At 43.9% G+C, this 21,531-nt stretch overlaps 1 protein-coding gene across 1 annotated transcript in view; it reads right to left on the minus strand.

Moving 5' to 3' along the window:
• LOC115094716 overlaps positions 1-21,531 on the minus strand; it is a 134,763-nt gene that overhangs the window by 41,273 nt on the left and 71,959 nt on the right. The window contains exon 8 of the mRNA XM_029607971.1: positions 2,953-3,040. Within this exon, the coding sequence (XP_029463831.1) occupies positions 2,953-3,040 (88 nt within the window). The remainder of the gene's footprint in view (positions 1-2,952; positions 3,041-21,531) is intronic.

Below are 21,531 nucleotides of genomic sequence, written 5' to 3' on the forward strand. Positions count from 1 at the left end.
TAACGCTTCTAACAGAGATGCGAACAGGCAACTAAAACAATTGATTAGCATGGAAGCTAATTTAGCGGCTAAATTAACTAAGTGATTCGATCTTAAAGGATCCTCTACAGATGCTATACTTTATTGAACATTCGTGGTGCTACCACGAATGTTCAATAAAGTAATACTCAGTGTGGTTCTCAGTTATTTATCATACTCTTTTTATCTTATCACTAATCCAACTTCCCAATCTGTTATCTGCCACACTACATACATTGAACATTCGTGGTAGATAGATAGATATAGATAGAGAGAAATTGTTATCTACCATTACTTCTTCTCTATGATCTGATTTTATTTGTTCTATCCTCCTATTGCTCAAAGAAACTCACTTTCCTAAATACCTATAACCATGATGTACTGAATCAAAGTTTGTATGTGGCTATTTGTGTAGGGAATAAGCTTCTGGATTCAAGCCCCCAGGTATAATCCCAGTAACTGTGTGTGTTTATATTGGGTAAACCCCCGAGGTAGTCCTGTGTGCATGCAAGTGATAAGCCCTCAGATAGCCTCCAGTGTAGACCTCAGTGAGGTTAGCCCCCCAGGCTAGAGCCCCTGGGCAGAATGCCAGTGTGCACGGTCTGAACCCAGAACAGTAACACTAGCTTGCTTTGACTACATTTTCTCAATATATGTTTTCCCCTTCCAGATTGGAAGATGCGTCGGCCAACCAGCTTCGCAGCCAGAGTTGCCTCCTGGCTGCCACAGCTGATGACATTCCTCTAGCCGCTGTGCACACCAGATCGGAAGCAGCATCCGCAAGGAATGATACTGCTGGTTTCATGGCTTCCCTAGGGGTGTTGCTCCTGGTCTGTGATAGGCAGGCACGTGTTACCACGGTGCAGCAGGCCGCTATTTGTAGAGACATAGCGGCGACATCAAAGGATTGTTTAAGGATGGATTCCAGACGTCGGTCATGAGCATCTTTGAGCGCTGCACCTCCCTTCACTGGGATGGTGGTGCGCTTTGAAACTGCGCAGACCATGGCATCCACCTTTGGGCATGTCAGAAGGTCTTTGGCCGCCGGGTCCAGAGGGTACATGGCTGCCATAGCCCGTCCCCCTTTGAATGAGGACTCTGGAGCACTCCATTCCAGGTCAATTAGCTGCTGGACGACTTGTAACAGAGGGAAATAGTGGGAGGTCTAGCGGAGTCCCTCTAGCAGGGGATTCGTCTTAGGTTCCCCTGAAGCGCTTGTGCCCGGGATAGCGAGCTCCTTCAGGCTGTGGGTGACCAGGTCTGGGAGCTCGTCCTTGGTGAAGAAGCGTCTCATGGTCCGGTGAGGCTCTGTCCCCGGGGGTAGTTCCCCCTCTTCTAGGGGCTCTGATTCCTCTTCAGAGTTATCTGTGTCCCCATAGGTGGGACTTCTGGGCGGTGGAAACATTTGTCTGGGCCTAGAGGGGCCTGGGACATGAAGGTCTTCTGGTGGAGGCTGTGGCTGTTTTGCTGGAGGCTCCGTCTGCATGTGAACGAAGGTGTGTAGGCCTTTGAAGAGTTCCACCCATGAGATGGATGCTGGGTCCAAGCTAGGGGGCGCTGAGTCCCTGGGGGTCCCCGTTTGAGGGGGAGTCCAACTGGAATTTGCTAGGTCCGGGGTACTCATTGAGGAGCTAGTACTCGGCCCTGGGTGGGACTGGCCCTGGGCTGGATCTCCCAGAGCCTCCTTGCACTGGACGCACAGGGCGTTGGCCTCTTCATTTTGTGCGGCTCTGATATGGCATGCTGGGCAGAGGCCTTGAGCCCTGATCTCCGTTTCCGGTGGTGCCATGGATAGAGGTGCGTAAATCTTTATGTGCTTAAGTGCGAAGATGTGCGCCTAAGCAGAGGTTATGCGCCCGGCCCAGTAAGCGAGTGCTGCATGCGTATCTTATGCACATGGCACTTGTGCGTGTAACCTTATGCACACATGTCATTTTGTGCACCTAGCGAGACTTGAGCGCCCGGGTCGAGGCGGCGGACAGAGTGGCAAATAGGGCCAAAATGGTGACGGCGACCACCTCGGAGGGTCTCCACGTGGGAAGACCCTTGAATCTGACCGGGGCCTAGCCCTGCTATGGCGGATCAACCCGGCAGCACTGGTCCCGGCCGGCGACCTGTGCGACTCCTCGAACCTCAGAGACCAGAGTCTTAGCAGAAGATTTCTACCTTACCTTGTCTTCGGTGCTTCCCGGTTTCGTTCCGGGTGGTCTCCGGCTGCGGGGGGAGAGGGCAAATACTTTCACCGCCATGCTCGAGGATGCACCCCCGCTGCCTCTCAGTCGCGCCCGAAGTCGGGGGCTAGGTCCCCGCCGAGGATTGACCGCCGGACCGAGGCTTACCTCAGAGGGACCACGGAAATCACCTCGGGAATTCTCAACTGGGGGAGGGATCCGAGGGTATCACCGCAGGAGAGTGGGGCTTGTCTGTATAGGTAAGTTTTCTTCTGAATTTAGGATTTTTCTCCGTTGAATTTGCTCTAACGCTGTGAGAGCGTGCAGGTAGTCCCTAACTGCTATGGAGATGGAAAATACTGAAGAGCTGCACTTCCTGCAGGGATATATGAACTAGGGCTGATGTCAGAATGACATCTGATCCGTCTCCAACTGCTATCAGGAGTACACTATACCCATTGGTCCTGAGTCCATCTGCTACACGCTAGGAAATAAAGGTTTCAACATATTCCTGGAAAAAAAAGTCCAAAAACCATTATTAAGATGGACTTGGGGAAATTTACTGCTTATTATCCCTGGGATAAGCAGCATGGAATCTATCGACCCTTTGGGATCCTGCTGGGTATTTGTGACCTGGATTGGCCACTGCTGGAAACAGGATACAGGACTTGATGGACCTTTAGTTTGACCCAGTATGGCAAATATTATGTTCTTATGAGAAATATTGCAGAGTTTCTGCACTTTAAAAACCAAACAAACTTACCTGGTGTTGATAAATCCAAGATCTCAGGATTTTCCTTCTTTATATTCAAGTACATTTCTCTTTGCTGACAGTCAACAAGCTTCGACTCCTATTTATTAAAATAAGACAGGACCATGACTAAACGTAATAGATACCCAACAGCCTCAGAACTTCCTCCTTCAGTGGCCACAGAATTAGTTATCATCAAAGGAGGGAAGAGTGTTTGTACAGACATTTAAACCACAATGCGAACCAAAGTTATCAGAGCATGAAGATGATAATATTGCAGATCCAACAACTCCCTAACACATGCATTACTTTGACTCTCTCACATCTACTCTCCAGACCATCCTGTCAGAAGGAAAGATTAATACATCATTGTGATATAACAGTTTAAATCATGCCTTTTATCCAACTAAATCCATTGCACTTTACAATTTTTTTTTAATTTTTTATTTATGCATTTCCAATTATGTAACATAGATAATCCATAAACGAATACAGAAAGGGAATAACAGTTTAAATTTCAACAGTACTGCAAAACTTCATTTAACTCACTATTTTTTTCCCATCTAGTATTGGGAATGAAGTAATTCTCATAAAGTTATATGTAATAGAGCAATATCTGAGGACAACCTGAGAGAATTACCTTCTATCAGATGAACAACTGAAATAAAGAGTTAAACAGGTATCTCATCTATTTAGCCTCGAGTTCTACAGTCACTCTCTCTTGGGGGCATGAATCTAAGAAAACCTGTAATTGTGATACTTCAAAGAAAATAAATTTTTGTTGCTGAAATACTATTTCACACTTGCAGGGAAATGTTAACAGCATTTTCCCACCTTTTGCTTCTACCTCTGCTCTTAAACCAAGAAACTTTATCCTCTTATCTTGAGATTGTTTAGATAGGTCTGGGTATATCCAAATTATAGCACCATGGAAGAGAAGCAATCTATTTCTCATGTAAGACTTGAAAACAAGATCTCTGTCCATAGCAAATGAAAAGGACACATGTAATACAGATCTATTTGCAATAACTGTATCAACAGTTGATTCTATTATCCCAGTTAGATTCAAGGTATTTTGAGCTTCAGTATTAGCTGACGTGGGTAATCCCTTAGATGTTACATAATAAATCTTAGCGACTGTGGGAATAGCAGACTGAGGGATCTTTAAGACTTCTACTAGGTACCCTTTAAACATATCGTACGATGAAATCAAATCAAGTTTTGGGAAATTCATTAATCTAAGATTTAAGTATATAAATGAGTTTTCCAAGGCTTCTAATTTTTTGTCATATATTATCTCCGCACGGGCAAACTTCTGCTGCCATACTTCCAATTTATCAAGTCTCTTCTCCGTTTGCTGGATTTTAACATCTACATTAGACATAGACATTTCAATATTCCCAAATTGTTGATTAGAATCTGTTGTTAACTTTGTAAGATTTACCACAGCAAGCTCCAAGGCTTTTATGGCATCCCATAGTGTATCCATAGTAATCTCAGTTGGTTTATCCAAATGTAATAATAAACTCTCAGGAGTTCTTGATTCTATTCTCCCCATAGTGACTGAAGTTCCTTCTCCCATCCCTTGAAAATCATTTTGTAATTTTAAAAAGTCAGAAGTAATTGAAAGAGGTGGAGGAGGAGTGCTTGGGGCACCGGGACTCAAAGATGTTTCAGTCAAAGAGGATGGCAATTGCTCAATGGCTTCTCCAGCGACCTGAAGCACCAGCTCTGAACCTGTTATTGGGGCGAAAAAGGCTGGTATCTGAGGTTGTGAGGTAACAAGTGCAGGGGATGATGTAGACATCTCCCTGACTTCTGCCTTCCGCTTAGTGTGTGGCATTACAGTTTTAGAAAGTCAGTCACTATAATACCTCGGTACTTGCCCTTCCAGCCCTTTACAATTTAAAAAGGTTCAGAATCTGTATTCAGCTACCTCCAGTGGAAAATTTAAATTCTTTTTTTGATGACTGATCTGTACAACTATTTCTGAAAGAAAGAGAAGAAGAAAAAAAAAACCTATGTTATTATTACTACTCAGGTGCAGCTGGACAAACTGAGGCACTGGGAAGTGTAGTGAGTTATTAAAGATATTCATTGGGCATGATTTAAACTCATGAATCTCTGCAGATCCCTTGGCTCATAGCTCATTGCTCTCATAAGCAGGTAGGCCTTCTTCTAGTGCTCTCAGACAAAAATAGGCTGGAAAACTGATGGGAATAATATGCTGTCAAAAAAAATTAAAAGTTGGTATGATGAGGGTAAATAGTGAACATAATGATAGAGATGGCATAATGATGGGATTGGAACAAGCTTGCATTATTTTGTAACCAAAACCATGATTTATTAAATTCAATTAATTTAATAACATTTATAAATCACTTAACATTGAAGATTCTCTGAGTGAGATACAGCAGTATAAAATACAAAATGTTAACAACAAAATCAATTAAATCATATTAAATTGTCATAACTAATACAATAATAGATCAGTAAGATCAAATCAGTAGATGGATATTGCAAGAGGAAAATTGCTTCTTGAAAATTCTTTGCTTCTATAATCCTTTTCACACCCTCCTAACTCTAACTCATACCTCTTCTTTTCTCATCCTTCCTGTCGCCTCCCTTTCATCTGTGCATGCTGTCATGTAGCAGCATACATCAATGGCTCACTAGAAGGTTTCCTGCTGGCCAAGTTCTTCTAAATCTCACATCTGAGATGTGGTTTCATGATGACAGTAGCAATTCATGCTTCATAGATTGACTCTTTTGGGACTCTACTGTAAGAAGAATTTTGGACTTAAAAAGCATGTTCTGCTTACCGTACCATCACAATTAAATGGAAATGCCTTTTTTATGTTATTTATATATTTTAGTGAGATCTAAAATTGGTTATATTTATTCCAAGAATTTCCTATATTTTCCTGTCTATTTTGATTGTCTAACCCAGTGGTTCTCAACCTTTTTTCTGTCGGGACACACCTGATAGATAGTTCTTACATGCGTGACACACTGAACACATGACTGTCACAAGGCTAAATATAAATATACGCTTTACATCCACAGGAACCCCACCCCTCAGCAATGTGTATAAAGCAGAACTAGAACATTCCCCGTACAACTCACCATACAAAAAAGATATTCTGGTGTTATCTCAATAACAGCAACACAAACTCCCTCTACTACCAGGCGCAATAGCCCTACTTATAAAAAGACAGCAGTTCACCACCAATGCATGCCCTATTGAGAAAACACAACAAATAAGGTGAGGTATTTTACTAGCCTACATGCTAGTTAAATATCTCATCTCGGTCCCACATACAAAATCGACCTTCACCAACTACAGAAAAACCACAAATTATAAATATGGAGACAGAAACTGGAATGGAAACTCAAAAAAGACTCTCTGCTTGCAGTGCAAACCTGGAGAAATGGAAACAGAAATAGCACCTAACATAGTACCAGGATCTGCAATAATGCACACACACTAACCCACACAAAGTTACACCTGGATTATGGCATGCACTCAAATGGAACAACCCTACCTATAAAATGGCAACACTACAAATATTAAATCAGGCCCTAAACACCAATACACTTCCAAATAGGAGAACATAAAAAGCCAAGTTGCTTATAGATCCCCACATTGTTTTCTAATTGTAAAACTATATGAATAAAAGTTTCAAAAGAGCTGATGAACAGAACAACTTCTAACTATTAAAAACAATTAAAAACTCTTACAAAATATTAAAAATTCTCTAAACACCAATAAAATATTTCAAAACAGCAGACACATCACATAATACCCAATAATTAAAATGACAGTCAATCAAGAAAAATAAACTTAAAAAGCCACCTTTACTTACCCCTCTCCAGCAGTTCTCCTACTCCTTTCCCTGACAGGCCACACCAGAAGCAGCAGTAGCTGCTGAAACTGTCCTCACGGTTCTATTCCTTAGGGACCACAACCAGTCTCTGTCTCGCTCTCACACACACACCAGTCACACCCTCGGGACCATTTTTTGTCTCTCACACATACACCTCCCTGATCAGTCAGTCATTCTCATACATACACACCTCACCTCTCTGACCAGTCTCTCTCTTACTTACACACAGGCTTTCAATCACACACATGCTCTCTCACACGCAGGCTTTCAATCACATACATACTCTCTCTCACTGTCATACACACACACAAAAACGGAAGCACCCTCCCTCCTCACATACATACCACACACACACACACACACAAGCAGCATCCCTGTTTCAAATACACACCACACATACTCTGGCCCTCATTGGCCTGGACTCTGGCGGCGGTGGCAGCACTCCCATCTTCGGGCCCCGCCGGCCTTGTCTCCGGCGGCGGCGCTGTGCTCCGATCTTCGGCTCCTGCCAGCCTGGTCTCCAGAGGCGACCAGCGCTCTGATCTTCGCCCCACTGGCTGCAGGTAGCACGCGACACACCTGCCGGTGCTTGGCGACACACCGGTTGAGAATCGCTGTTCTAAACTATGCTTGGCTCCTGATTAAGAAAAGCGCTGGTTTCCCCTCCCTGGGTATTGATGGATAGTAATTTGTTGCCTTTGATTATGTCATTTTACATATGGTTGTTATATTGTTTTAGAAAGACTACATTATAACAGAGAACTTAAATCAGAGGAAGTTATTCCTGTTACTAGCAGATGGGCCTTGCACAATAGCATAGCGTTTCTCATCCATGCATACTATTTCTTTTCTCAGCAGATAGCTCCAGCCAGCCCTTTCTGAGATGAGAGCCTGATAGCAGTGCTCTCCCATCATCTGGGGCCCATTGTTCGTCTGGCTGACCTGGAGTTTTAACACCAGCCTGAAGTCCTGTAAAGCCAAGCTCTGTACCTGTGATGTCATCAGGAAGCTCTGAGCTTTTAAACAGGCCAGCTACAGCTGGCATGTACTGTAGCCTTTGAAAGGGTGAACCAAAGGGACAAAGCTTCCCCCTTCTGCCACCTTAAAACAACTGCTAGCCTTCAGGTTATGGGACAGTCTGCCCGGTCTGTTTTGTCTAATATCCCCAAACTGGTTTCAAGCCTAAAGTCCCTCACAAGGAGCTCAGGAACCTGTTCTCTGGGAGCCTCTTGGTTTTGGTCTCTCCCAAGTCCTATACCAGCTTCTTCCTGAACAGCAGCCATCTTCTGACCAGCAGCCTGCTTATGGTAATAAACACAAGAGACTCTTATCCACCCTTATACTAATTAATCCTAATATCAATACATAAGGGTAGTGTATTTGATAATATTAATTATTACACATGTCACATCACAGTCCTTTATTTACTAAATTATTAAAGTAATATTACATGTTCCAATATATCAGCAAATTAACATATAACATTTCAATACATATAAATATTTAAATCCATATCATTTGGACATCCACTTTGTGCACACCCCTCCCTATTGCACTCATATTAGTTATCCCCTAAAAATACCTCCACATTCATCCATCTACATTCACCTTAGCCCTTCACAGGGCAACATTAAAATTAATACCCTCCCCTTAATACTTCTACTTTCACTTCCCTCCTAAATTTTTACATGTATTGATATTTCTACAACCAAGATATTTTTACATATATTGAAGTTATCACAACCTTACAAGGACCCTTGTTTCGCCATATGTAGCTTCTTCAGGGTTTCTCTCTTCTTCAATATCTTCATATACTTGGTAGTGTCAATGCTCCCCGCAACTCCAAACTCAATACATTGTGCACGGGCGCCCCAAATATCTCTTTTACACCTCCGATGTCACTTGACTCAACTCATACCAATATTAACATTCTTTCAATGTATTCCAATCGCTATCTGCAGGAATTACCATTAATAATATCAACGTTATTCCATTATTCCTCACTGCCTCATGATATCAGCCGAAAACGCACCGGAAATATGCGTCATTTATCTCCAATACTATTCAAAACGCCTGCGGCCAGCGTCTCACCACACTGAAACCTAGGTTCTCCTTTCTCTTATTAAAACTCCCTTACAAGCCGTAAAAGCCTCAAAACGCCTGCAGTCAACGTCTCATCGCAGCGGAATCTGGAATCCCTTCATGCAACCCTTTGTGTTATTTGTTTAATATGCTCCTTGTTATACCTTTTGCTCAATTGTTAAGAACTTTGATTTTGATGGTTTTATTTTTTGTAATCTCTTAGCCTCAGGTACAAAAATTTTAGATTGTAAGCCCTTTTAGGGGATAGTGAATTACCTATTGTACCTTATTGTAAACAGATGTGATATCTCTTTTTGAAAGGAACGTCAATATATAAAAATCGTAACTAAATAAATAAATAAGAGAAAACCCCTGAAGAAGCTACATATGGCGAAACAAGCATCCTTGTAGGGTTGTGATAACTTCAATATATGTAAAAATATCTTGGTTGTAGAAATATCAATACATGTAAAAATTTAGGAGGGAAGTGAAAATAGTAGTATTAAGGGGAGGGTATTAATTTTAATGTTGCCCTGTGAAGGGCTAAGGTGAATGTAGATGGATGAATGTGGAGGTATTTTTAGGGGATAACTAATATGAGTGCAATAGGGAGGGGTGTGCACAAAGTGGATGTCCAAATGATATGGATTTAAATATTTATATGTATTGAAATGTTATATGTTAATTTGCTGATATATTGGAACATGTAATATTACTTTCATAATTTAGTAAATAAAGGACTGTGATGTGACATGTGTAATAATTAATATTATCAAATACACTACACTTATGTATAAGCAGTCTGCTTAGCCAGGCCTTGGACACAGAATCTACTGACCAAACGTCACAGCCATAACAGGTGCTTGGCCATAACAGCTATCACCACCTGTTTAGAAACAGTTCGGATTAGATCATAAAGAGCATTAGCCAGAAAGGCAGCCCCTGACTACATCTGAGCCGTCTTCTGAGAGGGGACTGCAACTCCCCCTCTGCGGGCTCAGGGACAGGTTAGATGGTTATACTGGGGGTGGAGAGGGAAAGTTATGTGATTATGCTAGGGGGGAAGGGAAGGTGATGATGTGGCATATACCAAATCCTCTACTTTGATTGTCACCTCATGCTACTGCACCTTGACTATGTCCTCTGGCAACGGATCCCACAGCTTGATTGTGCGTTGAAGTATTAATTGTTTTTATTTGAAGTATTGAAGATTTTCAAAAGTTTTGAGTATTGACGTTTTTCAAATGTTATGCAGACAGCTTTCCTCTAGTAGTTTTCAGGCCTGCCAGAAAGGAAGGGAGAAATGAGCCAGTACTGCCCAATCAAAACGCTCTAAGCCCCCCATGAGCGGGTACCCCATGGGAAAGGAAAAGCAGTCAAATACTGACTGTTGTCCCTCTACTCAGTCCCGGCTCCACTAAGCAAAAAGCAGCCCTGTGGCCCAAAGCCCTAGCAGCCTTGCTTCTTCATCTGCTGCATCAGAACAGACACCTGCTACCATCTGCTGGAGACAAAAAAATACTAACGTCTGCTGCACCCGGCTGTAAGGATGATGTCAGTGTGATTTTTTTTCTCTTGTCTTCACTGGCTGAGGAATAACCCATGCATTTGGACTGGTCTGGCCAGGACGATATGGGGGTCTATTTTCAGCCATGATTCAGCTAGCAAAATTAGCCAAATAACTTATCCAGCTACCTTTGTTGAGACATTCAATAGCACAGCAGCGCCGTTGAATATAACCGACTATCTTAAAGACAGCCAGATAATGACCAGAGTTAGGTGAATAACCCTAAATCAGAGTAAAATGGATAACTTATCTGGATAAATTAACTCCACAATGCCCCTGAAACATCTTCAAATTATCCAGCTAAGTTCTATCCAACTAACTACTTAGCAGGATAACTTGAATATGGTAAGCCAGTGGGAATTTTCAAAATTTCGCCATTTACTGTTACTGCTACTACTTAACACTTCTATAATGCTACTCGACGTACACAAGACACAGTCCCTGCTACAGAGAGCTTACAATCTAATCAAGACAAACATATAGGGCGCAAAAGAATTGGAGAGTTTCATATAGCGAGACAGTAGTAAAATTAGTTAATGAGGCTGAAAGCGGACAATCAGGCTTAAGATTTAAAATCTGCCTCAAAAATGTGAGTTTTTAGATGGGATTTAAACAAGGTGAGAGAGAGGGAGCATGACGCACCAGTTCAGGAAGTCTATTCCAAGCATGGAGTCGGGAAGTAGTGGCAAAGGAGAAGGGCATAGATAGGAGTGACTTGCCTGATGAGCGGAGAGCACGAGGAGGCGTGCAGAGAGATAAGAGAGGCACAGTGAGGAGCTGCAAAGTAAAGGCACTTGTAGGTGAGTAAGAGGAGCTTGACCTGTATGTGGGAATGGCTGGGATTCAATGCAGTGCCTTCAGAAGAGAGGTTATGTGGATGAGGCGACTTTGGCAAAGATAAGTTGCGCAGCTGAATTTAGGACAGTTTGTAATGAAAAGACAGGGCTCGCTGGGAGATCTGTGAGGAGCAGGTTTCAAAAGTCTAAGCGAGAGGAGATGAGAGAGTGGATAAGGGTTCTGGTAATGTGTTCAGAAAGGAAGGGATAGAATTTGGCAACTTAGCCAGACAAATGGCATTGAATATTGACCCCTGATTTTATTGGACTGTCTTGTATTATTTACTGGTGTTTTTTTGATTTTATGGATTGTATTTATATTTATAATCTGCTGTAAACAAAGTGCTTTGAATTAGTAGGCAATAAATGCACTTAAATAAATGTGTTCAGGAGCTTTATGCTTGCTGTGGGAGGACCACTTTGTTGAAACGTCCAAGAATCAAGATGTGCACACTGACTGTAATCCTGTATTGTGCTGGAAGACCCTTAAGGTTGAACTTAGAGGCAATACCATAAGTTATTCTAGTCACCTAAAGATAGTGTAACCCTTTTTCAGATTTTATAGTAGCCCAAGGGCACACAAAAGTATTTATCTTGGGGCTATCTCCTTTTGCCAATTCCCCAATTTTAATCCCCAGGAGTGGATTCTTTCTATGGGGGAAAGGCTTAACCTTTACGGCCCAGGTGGTGAATGGGAATCCTCTCTGAGATGCATTACTATTCCCTTTGGTATTGTTAGAAACAGGCAGGATACGATGTGGGTGTTCAAAAGAAACTTTACTTTGATTTGCAGAAATTAAATAGATGCCCAGTCAATGGGTTACTTGTCTTATTTAACATCTGTGTTCAGTCTGGGTCATACATAGGGAACTCTCCCTTCCTCACTCTGTGCAGGTGTCCTTAGTACGACTCTTTGGGAGCAGCTCACCCCCTTTTCTTGTCTGCAGGGCAAGGGTAACTTATTGAGAGGAGTCCCCTAAATCCAGAAAAAGTCTCGTACCTGCAGTCTAACAGAGTCCCAGATGTTCCCAGCTTGTGTCCTGCGTTCCCCAGGGTAGAGATCCAGTTGGGGTCTTCAATTTGATTCTGAAACTCTTCTCTTGATTCTTTCTATATTTTTACCTCTTAGAGGAAAAGGTCTTTTACTGGTTAACAGCAGGGCTCTTACAACCCAGCCAAACAGTGAGGAGGTGTGGTACAAAAATCCCCTCGCCAAAACGAACCTTTCAAAAATCCAAAACTTTTCCACTGGATGAGGAGTCACCTTGGTCCTTTCACTGGTTGGAACGGAATAACCAGGTCTTCTCCCTCCTGTGGTTATTGGGGAGAAGGAATCCAGCAGGAACAGGATTCACCCAGGCAGAAATAAATTTAGAAAATCATCTTATTAATGTCCTTTCTCCTCTCAGGAAGGGATAGCCCCTTCCAGGCAAGGGGTGCACTGGAACTGGGCAGTCTCCCAACCAAAAACAGTATAGGTGAAAAAACAAGCTCTTATCTGAACAAAACCCCAAACCAAACTGACCACACACACTAAGGCTCTGACCCTCCCCCCCCCCCCCATCCTTCCTTTCTGGACAAAGGACTGAAGCATTGCAGGCATCCTCAGGGGAAGGTGCTGCACGGTGTGGTCTGCCCCTCCTGGCTGTTACCTACCAGGCAGGGATCTAGGGCCAGCTCGTGGGAGACCAAACTCAGATGGTTATTTCAGAACTAGAAGAAAAGTATAAACAGAATTACTCTAAAAAGACTTTTAAACAACTAATGCTTGAGACTGCCTTACGGCACATCACATCAATAAAACTGAATCTGTCAAGAGGTACACCAGGCAACACTACTGTGAACATGGTGATAAGACCGGGTCTTTGCTAGCTAGGGCAGTGAGGAAAAAGACAAATAAACAAACTCCATGATAAGAAGAGAAAACTTATGGAATAAACAGGAGAGATGGGAGACCTGATAAGGTGACCTGGAAAAAGACATTGTAACAAGACTGACTAAATAGGTATTCAAGTTTAAATATTATTCACATTTACATGTCACATTTGTAGCTTAGGGACCTTCATAAAGGTCCCATTTTGCAGAGCTGTATAGTGGAACAGGGAATAGCGATATAGATTTAAACAGGGCCTTTCTAGAAAAAGTTACTCTCCCTTCCATTTCAGAGGAGGCAGTCAACTACATGAAGGTCTCTATCTCTGCAATGGAAATAGAGAGATATTTTTACAAGAAATGTTTGCTTGAGCTCTGGCCAGTTGTTCATAAACTTGATTATTTGTGGGCGTCTCTGTTCTCTGCCACTGAGCTAACAAACACTACTATTGTCTTCAAACATAAAAAAAAGACAAGGATGAAACAGATGTAAATTCTTATCAACCTATTTTGCTAATTAACTCTGACATTAAGATTCTGGCCATGATCCTCCAGCTGAGGATGGATAATCTCATGCCACTTATTAATCATCAAGAGTACACTGGGTTATTTAACGGGCAGTTGTCAGTACATAATACATGGAAGCTCTAAGTGAGAAATTCAGATCATATATTATCTGACATTTAAACTAAAGAATGGGATGGCAGGTGGCATGTCATCCCCAAGCTATACAGGAAGTGGGAGGAGAAAATAACAAAATCAATCAGCTCAAAAAAGAAGAAAAGGTGACTAGGAAGTGCAACAAATCAAGCGAGAAAAATTGGAAAACTATGACAACAAGTGCTCATAGTTTGGGCAATAAAATCTCAGACCTGTGGACCCTAGTGGTGGAAGCAGGCTTAGACATTGTTGCTGTTACGGAGATATGGTTCACGGATTCTCATGACTGGGATATGGCCATACCAGCTATAACTTGTTAAGGAAGGTCAGAGAAGACAGAAGAGGGGGAGGAGTAGCTCTTTATGTCAAAACCAATATCAAAGCAACTGAAGTGCAAGAAATGTGGGATAGAGAAGCATTATGGGCCATCCTAAAAAAAAAAAAAAAAGAGAGATGATGCATCCATTTTTACTGGTGTGATTTACAGACTTCTGATTCAAACGGAAGAACTAGACAGAGATCTGGTCGAAGACATCGAAAAGGTGGGAAATAAGGGAGAAGTATTGACTGTTGGAGATTTTAATCTGCTGGACGTAGAACAGAGAATCCCTTCTGTGGAATCTACCAGAAGTAGAGAAATAGTGAATGCTCTGCAAGGGGCTCTGTTCAAACAAATGGCAATGGAACCCATGAGGAAGAGAGTTATACTCTACCTAGTGCTCACTAATGGGGATAATGTCCCTAATGTCTGGGCAGGTGCCCACCTGAGTACCAGTGGTTTGATATCGCAAGTAGGATACAGAGAGGCCTCATGAAGAGTTTTGAATTTCAAAAATATGGACTTTGTCGAAATGAGGACATACCTAGACGTAGAACTAGAAGACTGGGAGAAAATGAGAGAGGTGGAACAACACTGGACCAAACTAAAAGGCAACAAATCTATATGTTAGAAAAGTAAACGAAAGTAAGAGAAATAAGAAACAGATCTGGCTCTCAAAGGAGGTGGCTGAAAAAAATAAAGGCAAAAAGAACAGCGTTCAAGAAATATAAAGGATCCCAAAAAGAGGAACACAGGGAAGAATATCTGTGAAACAGAGAGACAAAGAAAGAAATCAGGAAAGCAAAAAGTCAGGCGGAAGAAAGGATTGCCAAAGAGCTAAAGCAAGGTGACAAAACATTTTTCAGATACATCAGAGAAAGGGAAAAAAGGTCTGAAGTGGGATAGTGAAATTGAAAGGTGACAAAGACAAATGTGTGGAGAGAAACAAAGGAATGACCGAAATATTAAACAATTACTTCAGTTCGATGTTCACTAAAGATGACCCTGGACAAGGACTGTTGCTTGTTAACAAGACTGTAGATGGGGGTGGAAAAGACGAAACTCTGTTTACAGAAGAGAATGTCTGGGAAGTACTAGGAAAACTGAAAGTGGACACAGCCATGGGGCTGGATGAAGTTCATCCCAGGATACTGAGGGAGCTCAGAGATGTGTAGGTGGGTCCGCTGTGTGACCTGTTCAATAGATCCTTGGAAACTGGAGTGGTGCTGAGTGAGATTGTAGGAAAGAGGTTGTGGTCCCTATTCACAAGAGTGGGAGCAGAGAGGAGACTGGAAACTATAGGTCAGTTAGCCTCATCTTTGAGGTGGTAAAATTAACTGAGACTCTGCTAAAGGAAAGGATAGTGAACTATTTGCAATCCAGTGGGTTGCTTGACCCAAGGCAGCATGGATTTACCAGGGGAAGGTCCTGACAGACAAATCCGATTGATTTTTGACTCAGTGACTAGAGAATTGGATCAGGGAAGAGCGCTTGAAATTATTTACTTGGATTTTAGTAAAGCTTTTGATATGGTCCTACATAGGAGATTTGTGAACAAAATGAGAAGCTTGGGAGTGGGTGCCAAGGTAGTAGCATGGATTGTAAACTGGTTGTCTGACAGGAGTCAGCGTGTAATGGTAAATGGAACCTACTCTGAAGAAAGAACGGTGTTAAGTGGAGTGCCACAGGGATCGGTTTTGGGACTGATTCTGTTCACCTTTGTGAACGACATTGCAGAAGGGATAGAAGGTAAAGTTTGTCTATTTGGGGATGATGTTAAGATCTGCAACTGACACCTGAAGGAGTAGAAAAAATGAAAAGTGATTTAAGAAGACTTGAAAACTGGTCAAGGATTTGGCAGATGATTCAATGCCAAGAAGTGCAGAGTCTTGCATCTGGGGTGCAGCAATCCAAAAGAGCTGTATGTGATGGGGGGGGGGGGGGTGAAGGGCTGTTGTGCACAGAGCAAGAGAGGGACCTTGGGGTGATAGCATCTGGTGATCTGAAGGCAGTGAAACAATGTGACAAGGTGATAGTTAAAGCCAGAAGACTGCTGGGCTGCATAGAGAGGAATAACCAGTAAGAAAAAAAAAGGAGGTGATAATGCTCTTGTACAGGTCCTTGGTGAGTCCTCACCTGGAGTACTGCATTCAGTACTGGTGCCCGTATCTCAAAAAGGATAGAGACAGGATAGAAGCGGTCCAAAGAAGAGTGACCAAAATAGTGTGGGGTCAGCATTGGAAGACTTATGAGGAAAGGCTGAAGGATCTGACTATGTATACCCTGGAAGAGAGGAGGTGCAGGGGAGATATGATACAGACCTTCAGATACCTGAAAGGTTTTAAGGATGCACAAATCTTTTTTTTATTGGAAGGAAATCAATAGAACTAGGAGTTATGAAAGGAAACTCCAGGGAGGAAGACTCAGAATCAATGGCAGGAAATATTTCTTCATAGAGAGGGAGGTGAATGCCTGAAATGCCCTTCCGGAGGAGGTGGTGAAGATGAAAACGGTGAAGGAATTCAAAGGGGCAGGGGATAAACACTGTGGATCCCTAAAGGCAAGAGGATGGAAATGAAGAAAAAAGTGCATGGGGGTAACTTGTTGGTGTGGCAGTCGCTACCCTTAATAAATAATCCATAATACTTTTAATGCAACTTCATCATTGCTCTCGATTCAAAAGCAGTGAGAAAAGGGGAATTAGAATCAGACAGCAACCAACAAGGGCCCCAACTTTTATGGTTTGGGGAAAAAATAAGCATGGGGTAACCTGCTGATGCAACTTTTACTACCCTTACCCAATAAGCCTGATACTTTTGATGCAACTTCCCCATTGCTCTCTGTTTCCAAGGCAAGGGTAAAGGGAAATTGGATTCAAACAGCATCGAACAAGGGCCTGGCTTTTACAGTCTGGGAAACTGATAGGCATGGGGGGTAACCTGCACAGTGCGGCAGATAAGCTTATTTGGTAGATTGGTTGGATCATTTGGACCTTTTCTGCCATCATTTCTATGTTTCCTTTTAATCTTATCTGTACAACTAAGCTGCATAAAATATCAGGGGCAGTGATTGCATTGGACAATAGCAAAGCCTTTGATAGGATTCAATGACCTTTTCTGTTCACACATTTGAAACAAATTCCTGTTTGACATCAGGGTTCTCTGTATTCAGTGGTCCCAGACAGGGCTATTCCCTCTCTCCTTTGCTATTCAATCTTGCTATAGAATCCTTGGCACAGGCAGTTATGAACAGCGTGCATATAAATTGCATTCAATTTGCTGGATTCACACACAAGATCTCACTTTATGCGGACGACATTTTGCTGTACCTGACCCAATTTAATTTATCAGCATTGATGTAATTGCTCATTGAATATGGGGAGATGTTAAGAGTATATTACTGGATGGTAAGAATGGCTTGCTTAAAAGAATGGCTCAGAAGCTTTTCTATTATTTTGTGCGTTCAACTAGAAAGAGCCCAATCATAGGGAATAGGGCTTCCTCTGTTACACTACCTAGTAACTCTCTCTCAGCTCTGGAAATTCTTAGAAACAACCCCAAAATGGGGTATACTATACAGATTTGGAAGATAGTATGCAAATTTCTTGGAAGTGTTGTCTCTTATTTCCCCTTTTGCTAAAACTCCAAAATTGGAGAAATTACTTACCTGATAATTTCGTTTTTCTTAGGGTACAGTGTACTCCTGATAGCAGTTGGAGATGGATCAGATTTCAATCTGACGTCAGCCCTAGTACATATACCTCCTGCAGGAAGTGCAGCTCTTCAGTATTCTCCTCAAAAAGCATTGTGAATATATATATGACTGAATAATTTGAATAACTTGATTAACTTTATAAGTTGGTTAACTTGATTAATTTGAACCGGTTGAATTGGTTATAGCTGGGGACCACCAGTGCCCTCAACCGAGAAATGTCGACACCCGGTAGGATGGGTGTCCTAGATGAAGGACAGCATGGCTTACCAGTGAATCACTCGCTCTCGGGGATGTCACCCGAGAATTCCATGAATAACGGCAGCCGAGGGTGGGATGCTGAGTCCATCTGTCTACACTAAGGAAAACAAAATTATCAGGTAAGTAATTTCTCCATTTCCTAGCATGTAGCAGATGGACTCAGGACCAATGGGATGTATAAAAGCTACTCCCAAACCGGGTGGGAGGCTGCCCGTGACCCACTTAGTACTGCCCTTGCAAATGCTGTGTCCTCTCGAGCCTGAAATCCAGGCAGTAAAACCAGGAGAAGGTGTGGATGGAGGACCATGTTGCCGCCCGGCAGATCTCGGCAGGTGACAGCATCTTGGTTTCTGCCCAGGACACTGCCTGGGCTCTAGTGGAATGGGCCTTGACTTGTAAAGGCGGTGACTTGCCTGCTTCTATGTAGGCCGCCTTGATGACTTCTTTGATCCAGCGGGCTATGGTAGATCGATCGTGAGGCCGCTTCCCCTTGCTTCTTCCCACTGTTAAGGACGAATAGATGGGTCCGTCTTTTGTATGGATTCCGACCTTTCCAGGTATCGGACTAGGAGTCTGCAGACGTTGAGATGGCGTAGACTGCGAGACTCTTCCGAATTCTTATGCTCATCTGGTGATGGTAGCGAGATGGTTTGGTTGAGATTGAAGTGAGATACCACTTTGGGGAGAAATGATGGAACTGTGCGTAACTGGATGGTTCCCGGGGTGAGTCTGAGGAACGGCTCCCGGCAGGACAGTGCTTGTAGCTCGGAGATACGACGGGCCGAACAGACTGCCCCCAGGAAGGTTGTCTTCAATGTTAATAGTCGGAGAGAAAGATCGCGAAGAGGTCTGAAGGAACCCCCTGCTAAGAAATCTAGGATCAGGTTGAGGTTCCAAAGAGGCACCAGCCACTTTAGGGGTCGGATCTGCTTGACTCCTTTCAGAAAGCGGGAGACATCCGGATGAGAGGCTATGCTGCCGCTCTCGCTCTTGGTTCCGTAGCATGACAATGCAGCCACCTGGACCTTGATGGAGTTGAGAGACAATCCCTTCTGTAGACCGTTCTGCAGGAATTCAAAAAAATCGCAGGAATTTTGACTGAGCGTGGAACGATGTCGTGGTCCTCACATCAGGCTTCGAATACTCTCCAAATCCTTATGTATGTTAGGGATGTGGAGAACTTGCGTGCTCGGAGCAGGGTGTCAATTACTGTCCCCGAGTATCCGCTCTTCCTCAGGCGAGACCTCTCAATGGCCAGACCGTAAGAGAGAATCGAGCTGGATCCTCATGGAGGATCAGTTCTTGTTGGAGCAGGTCTCTGTGTGGAGGTAGTGGGAGGGGGCTTCTTGTCAGCAGCCTTCGCATATCTGCGTACCACGGTCTTCTTGGCCTGTCCGGGGCCACTAAAAGTACTGGTCCCCTGTGGTGTTCTATCTTGTGGATGATTGCGCCCAATAGGGACCACGGCGGGAAGGCGTAGAACAGAGTCTCCTGTGGTCAGGTCTGTACCAGGGTATTGATTCCCTGGGCCTGAGGTTCCTGCCTGCAGCTAGAGAAGCTAGGCACTTGGGCATTGGACCAGTTTGCCAGGAGGTCCATGGTTGGTGTTCCCCAACGGTTTACTATCAATTGGAATGCTGTGGTCGACAGCCTCCATTCTCCTGGGTCTAGACTTTCTCTGCTGAGGTAATCCGCAGCGACGTTGTCTTTCCCCTCGATGTGGACGGCCGAGATCTCTTGAAGGTTCGCTTCCGCTCCTGACATTAGGGGGTCTATTTCCAGAGTCACCTGTTGGCTTCTGGTTCCTCCCTGATGGTTGATGTAGGCCACTGTTGTGGCGTTGTCTGACATTACTCTGACTGACTTGTCTCGGAGTCTGTGACCGAACCGTAGGCAGGCTAGTCTGACTGCCTGGGCCTCTAGGCGATTGATGTTCCACCCCGACTCTTCTTTGTTCCATTGCCCCTGGGCGGTTAGCTCCTGGCAGTGTGCTCCCCATCCTCGTAGGCTGGCGTCCGTGGTGAGCAGGATCCAGGATGGTGAGGATAGTCTCACTCCCTGGTTCAGATGGCCTTCTTGTAGCCCACCATCGTAGTTGGGTCCGAACTTTGTCTGGGAGCTGAAGACGTACGGTGTAGTTCTGGGAAAGTGGATTCCATCGTGATAGTAGTGAGCGTTGTAGGGGTCTCATGTGGGCTCTTGGCCATGGCACTTCTTCCAGTGTGGATGTCATGAGGCCAAGGACCTGTAGGTAGTCCCATGCTGTGGGACGAAGCTCGCTCAATAGGGTTCGCAACTGAATCATCAATTTCGATCTCTTTGTCGGTGTCAGGATGACCTTGTCTTGATTGGTTTTGAACCAGACTCCCAAGTATTCTAGAGATTGGGAGGGCTGCAGTCAGCTCTTGTTTGTGTTGACCACCCACCCGAGGCTCTCCAGTAGAGTTTTGACTCTGTTGGTCACCTGGTGGCTTTCCTCTGGGGATTTCGCCCTGATCAGCCAATTATCTAGATAAGGGTGTACGAGGATTCCTTCCTTCCTCAGTGATGCTGCCACTACCACCATGATCTTGGTGAACGTCCGGGGTGCTGTGGCTAACCCGAATGGTAGTGCCCGGAACTGGTAGTGACGGTCCAGGATCGTGAAGCGTAGAAAACGCTGATGCTCTTGATGGATCGGAACGTGTAGGTAGGCTTCCGACAGATCCAGGGATGTAAGGAACTCTCCCGGTTGTATCGCCCTTATTACCGAGCATAGGGTTTCCATGCGGAAGCGAGGAATCTTCAGGTGGTGGTTGACCGACTTGAGGTCCAGGATGGGCCTGAACGTTCCTTCTTTCTTGGGAACGATAAAATAGATGGAATAATGCCCAGTATCTATTTGTTGTGCAGGCATTGGTGTTGTAGCCTCTAAGGCTAGTATTCTGGTCAGTGTAGTTTCCTCTGCTATCCTCTTGGAAGGGTTGTGGCAGGGGGATTCCACAAACTTGTCCGGAGGGAGGTGGTGGAAATCCAGGTAATATCCCTCTCGGATGATGGCTAGGACCGACGTGTCCGAAGTTATCTCAACCCATCTTTGGTAGAATAGGGCAAGCCTGCCCCCTATGGCCTTTTGTTGTGCTTGTTCCGAAAGGACTGGTTCCGGCCTGCGGGGCGGGTCGCTTGATATGTGCTTCTGTATGGGTTGAAGCGCTGCAATCCTCTGCCCCTGGAAGTTCAGGGGAAGAGTCACTGGTTTCTCTTATTCCTGTCCTCCAGTAGCCGCGGCAGTGGGGATTCGCCCCATTTGTTGGCTAGTTTCTCTAGTTCACTTCTGAACAGGAGGGTTCCCTTGAAGGGCATCCTTGTGAGTCTCGTTTTGGAAGATGCGTCGGCTGACCAGCTTTGGAGCCAGAG

This window comes from Rhinatrema bivittatum, chromosome 6 (genome assembly GCF_901001135.1).
Source record: "Rhinatrema bivittatum chromosome 6, aRhiBiv1.1, whole genome shotgun sequence".
In the NCBI taxonomy this organism is placed as follows: Eukaryota; Metazoa; Chordata; class Amphibia; order Gymnophiona; family Rhinatrematidae; genus Rhinatrema; species Rhinatrema bivittatum.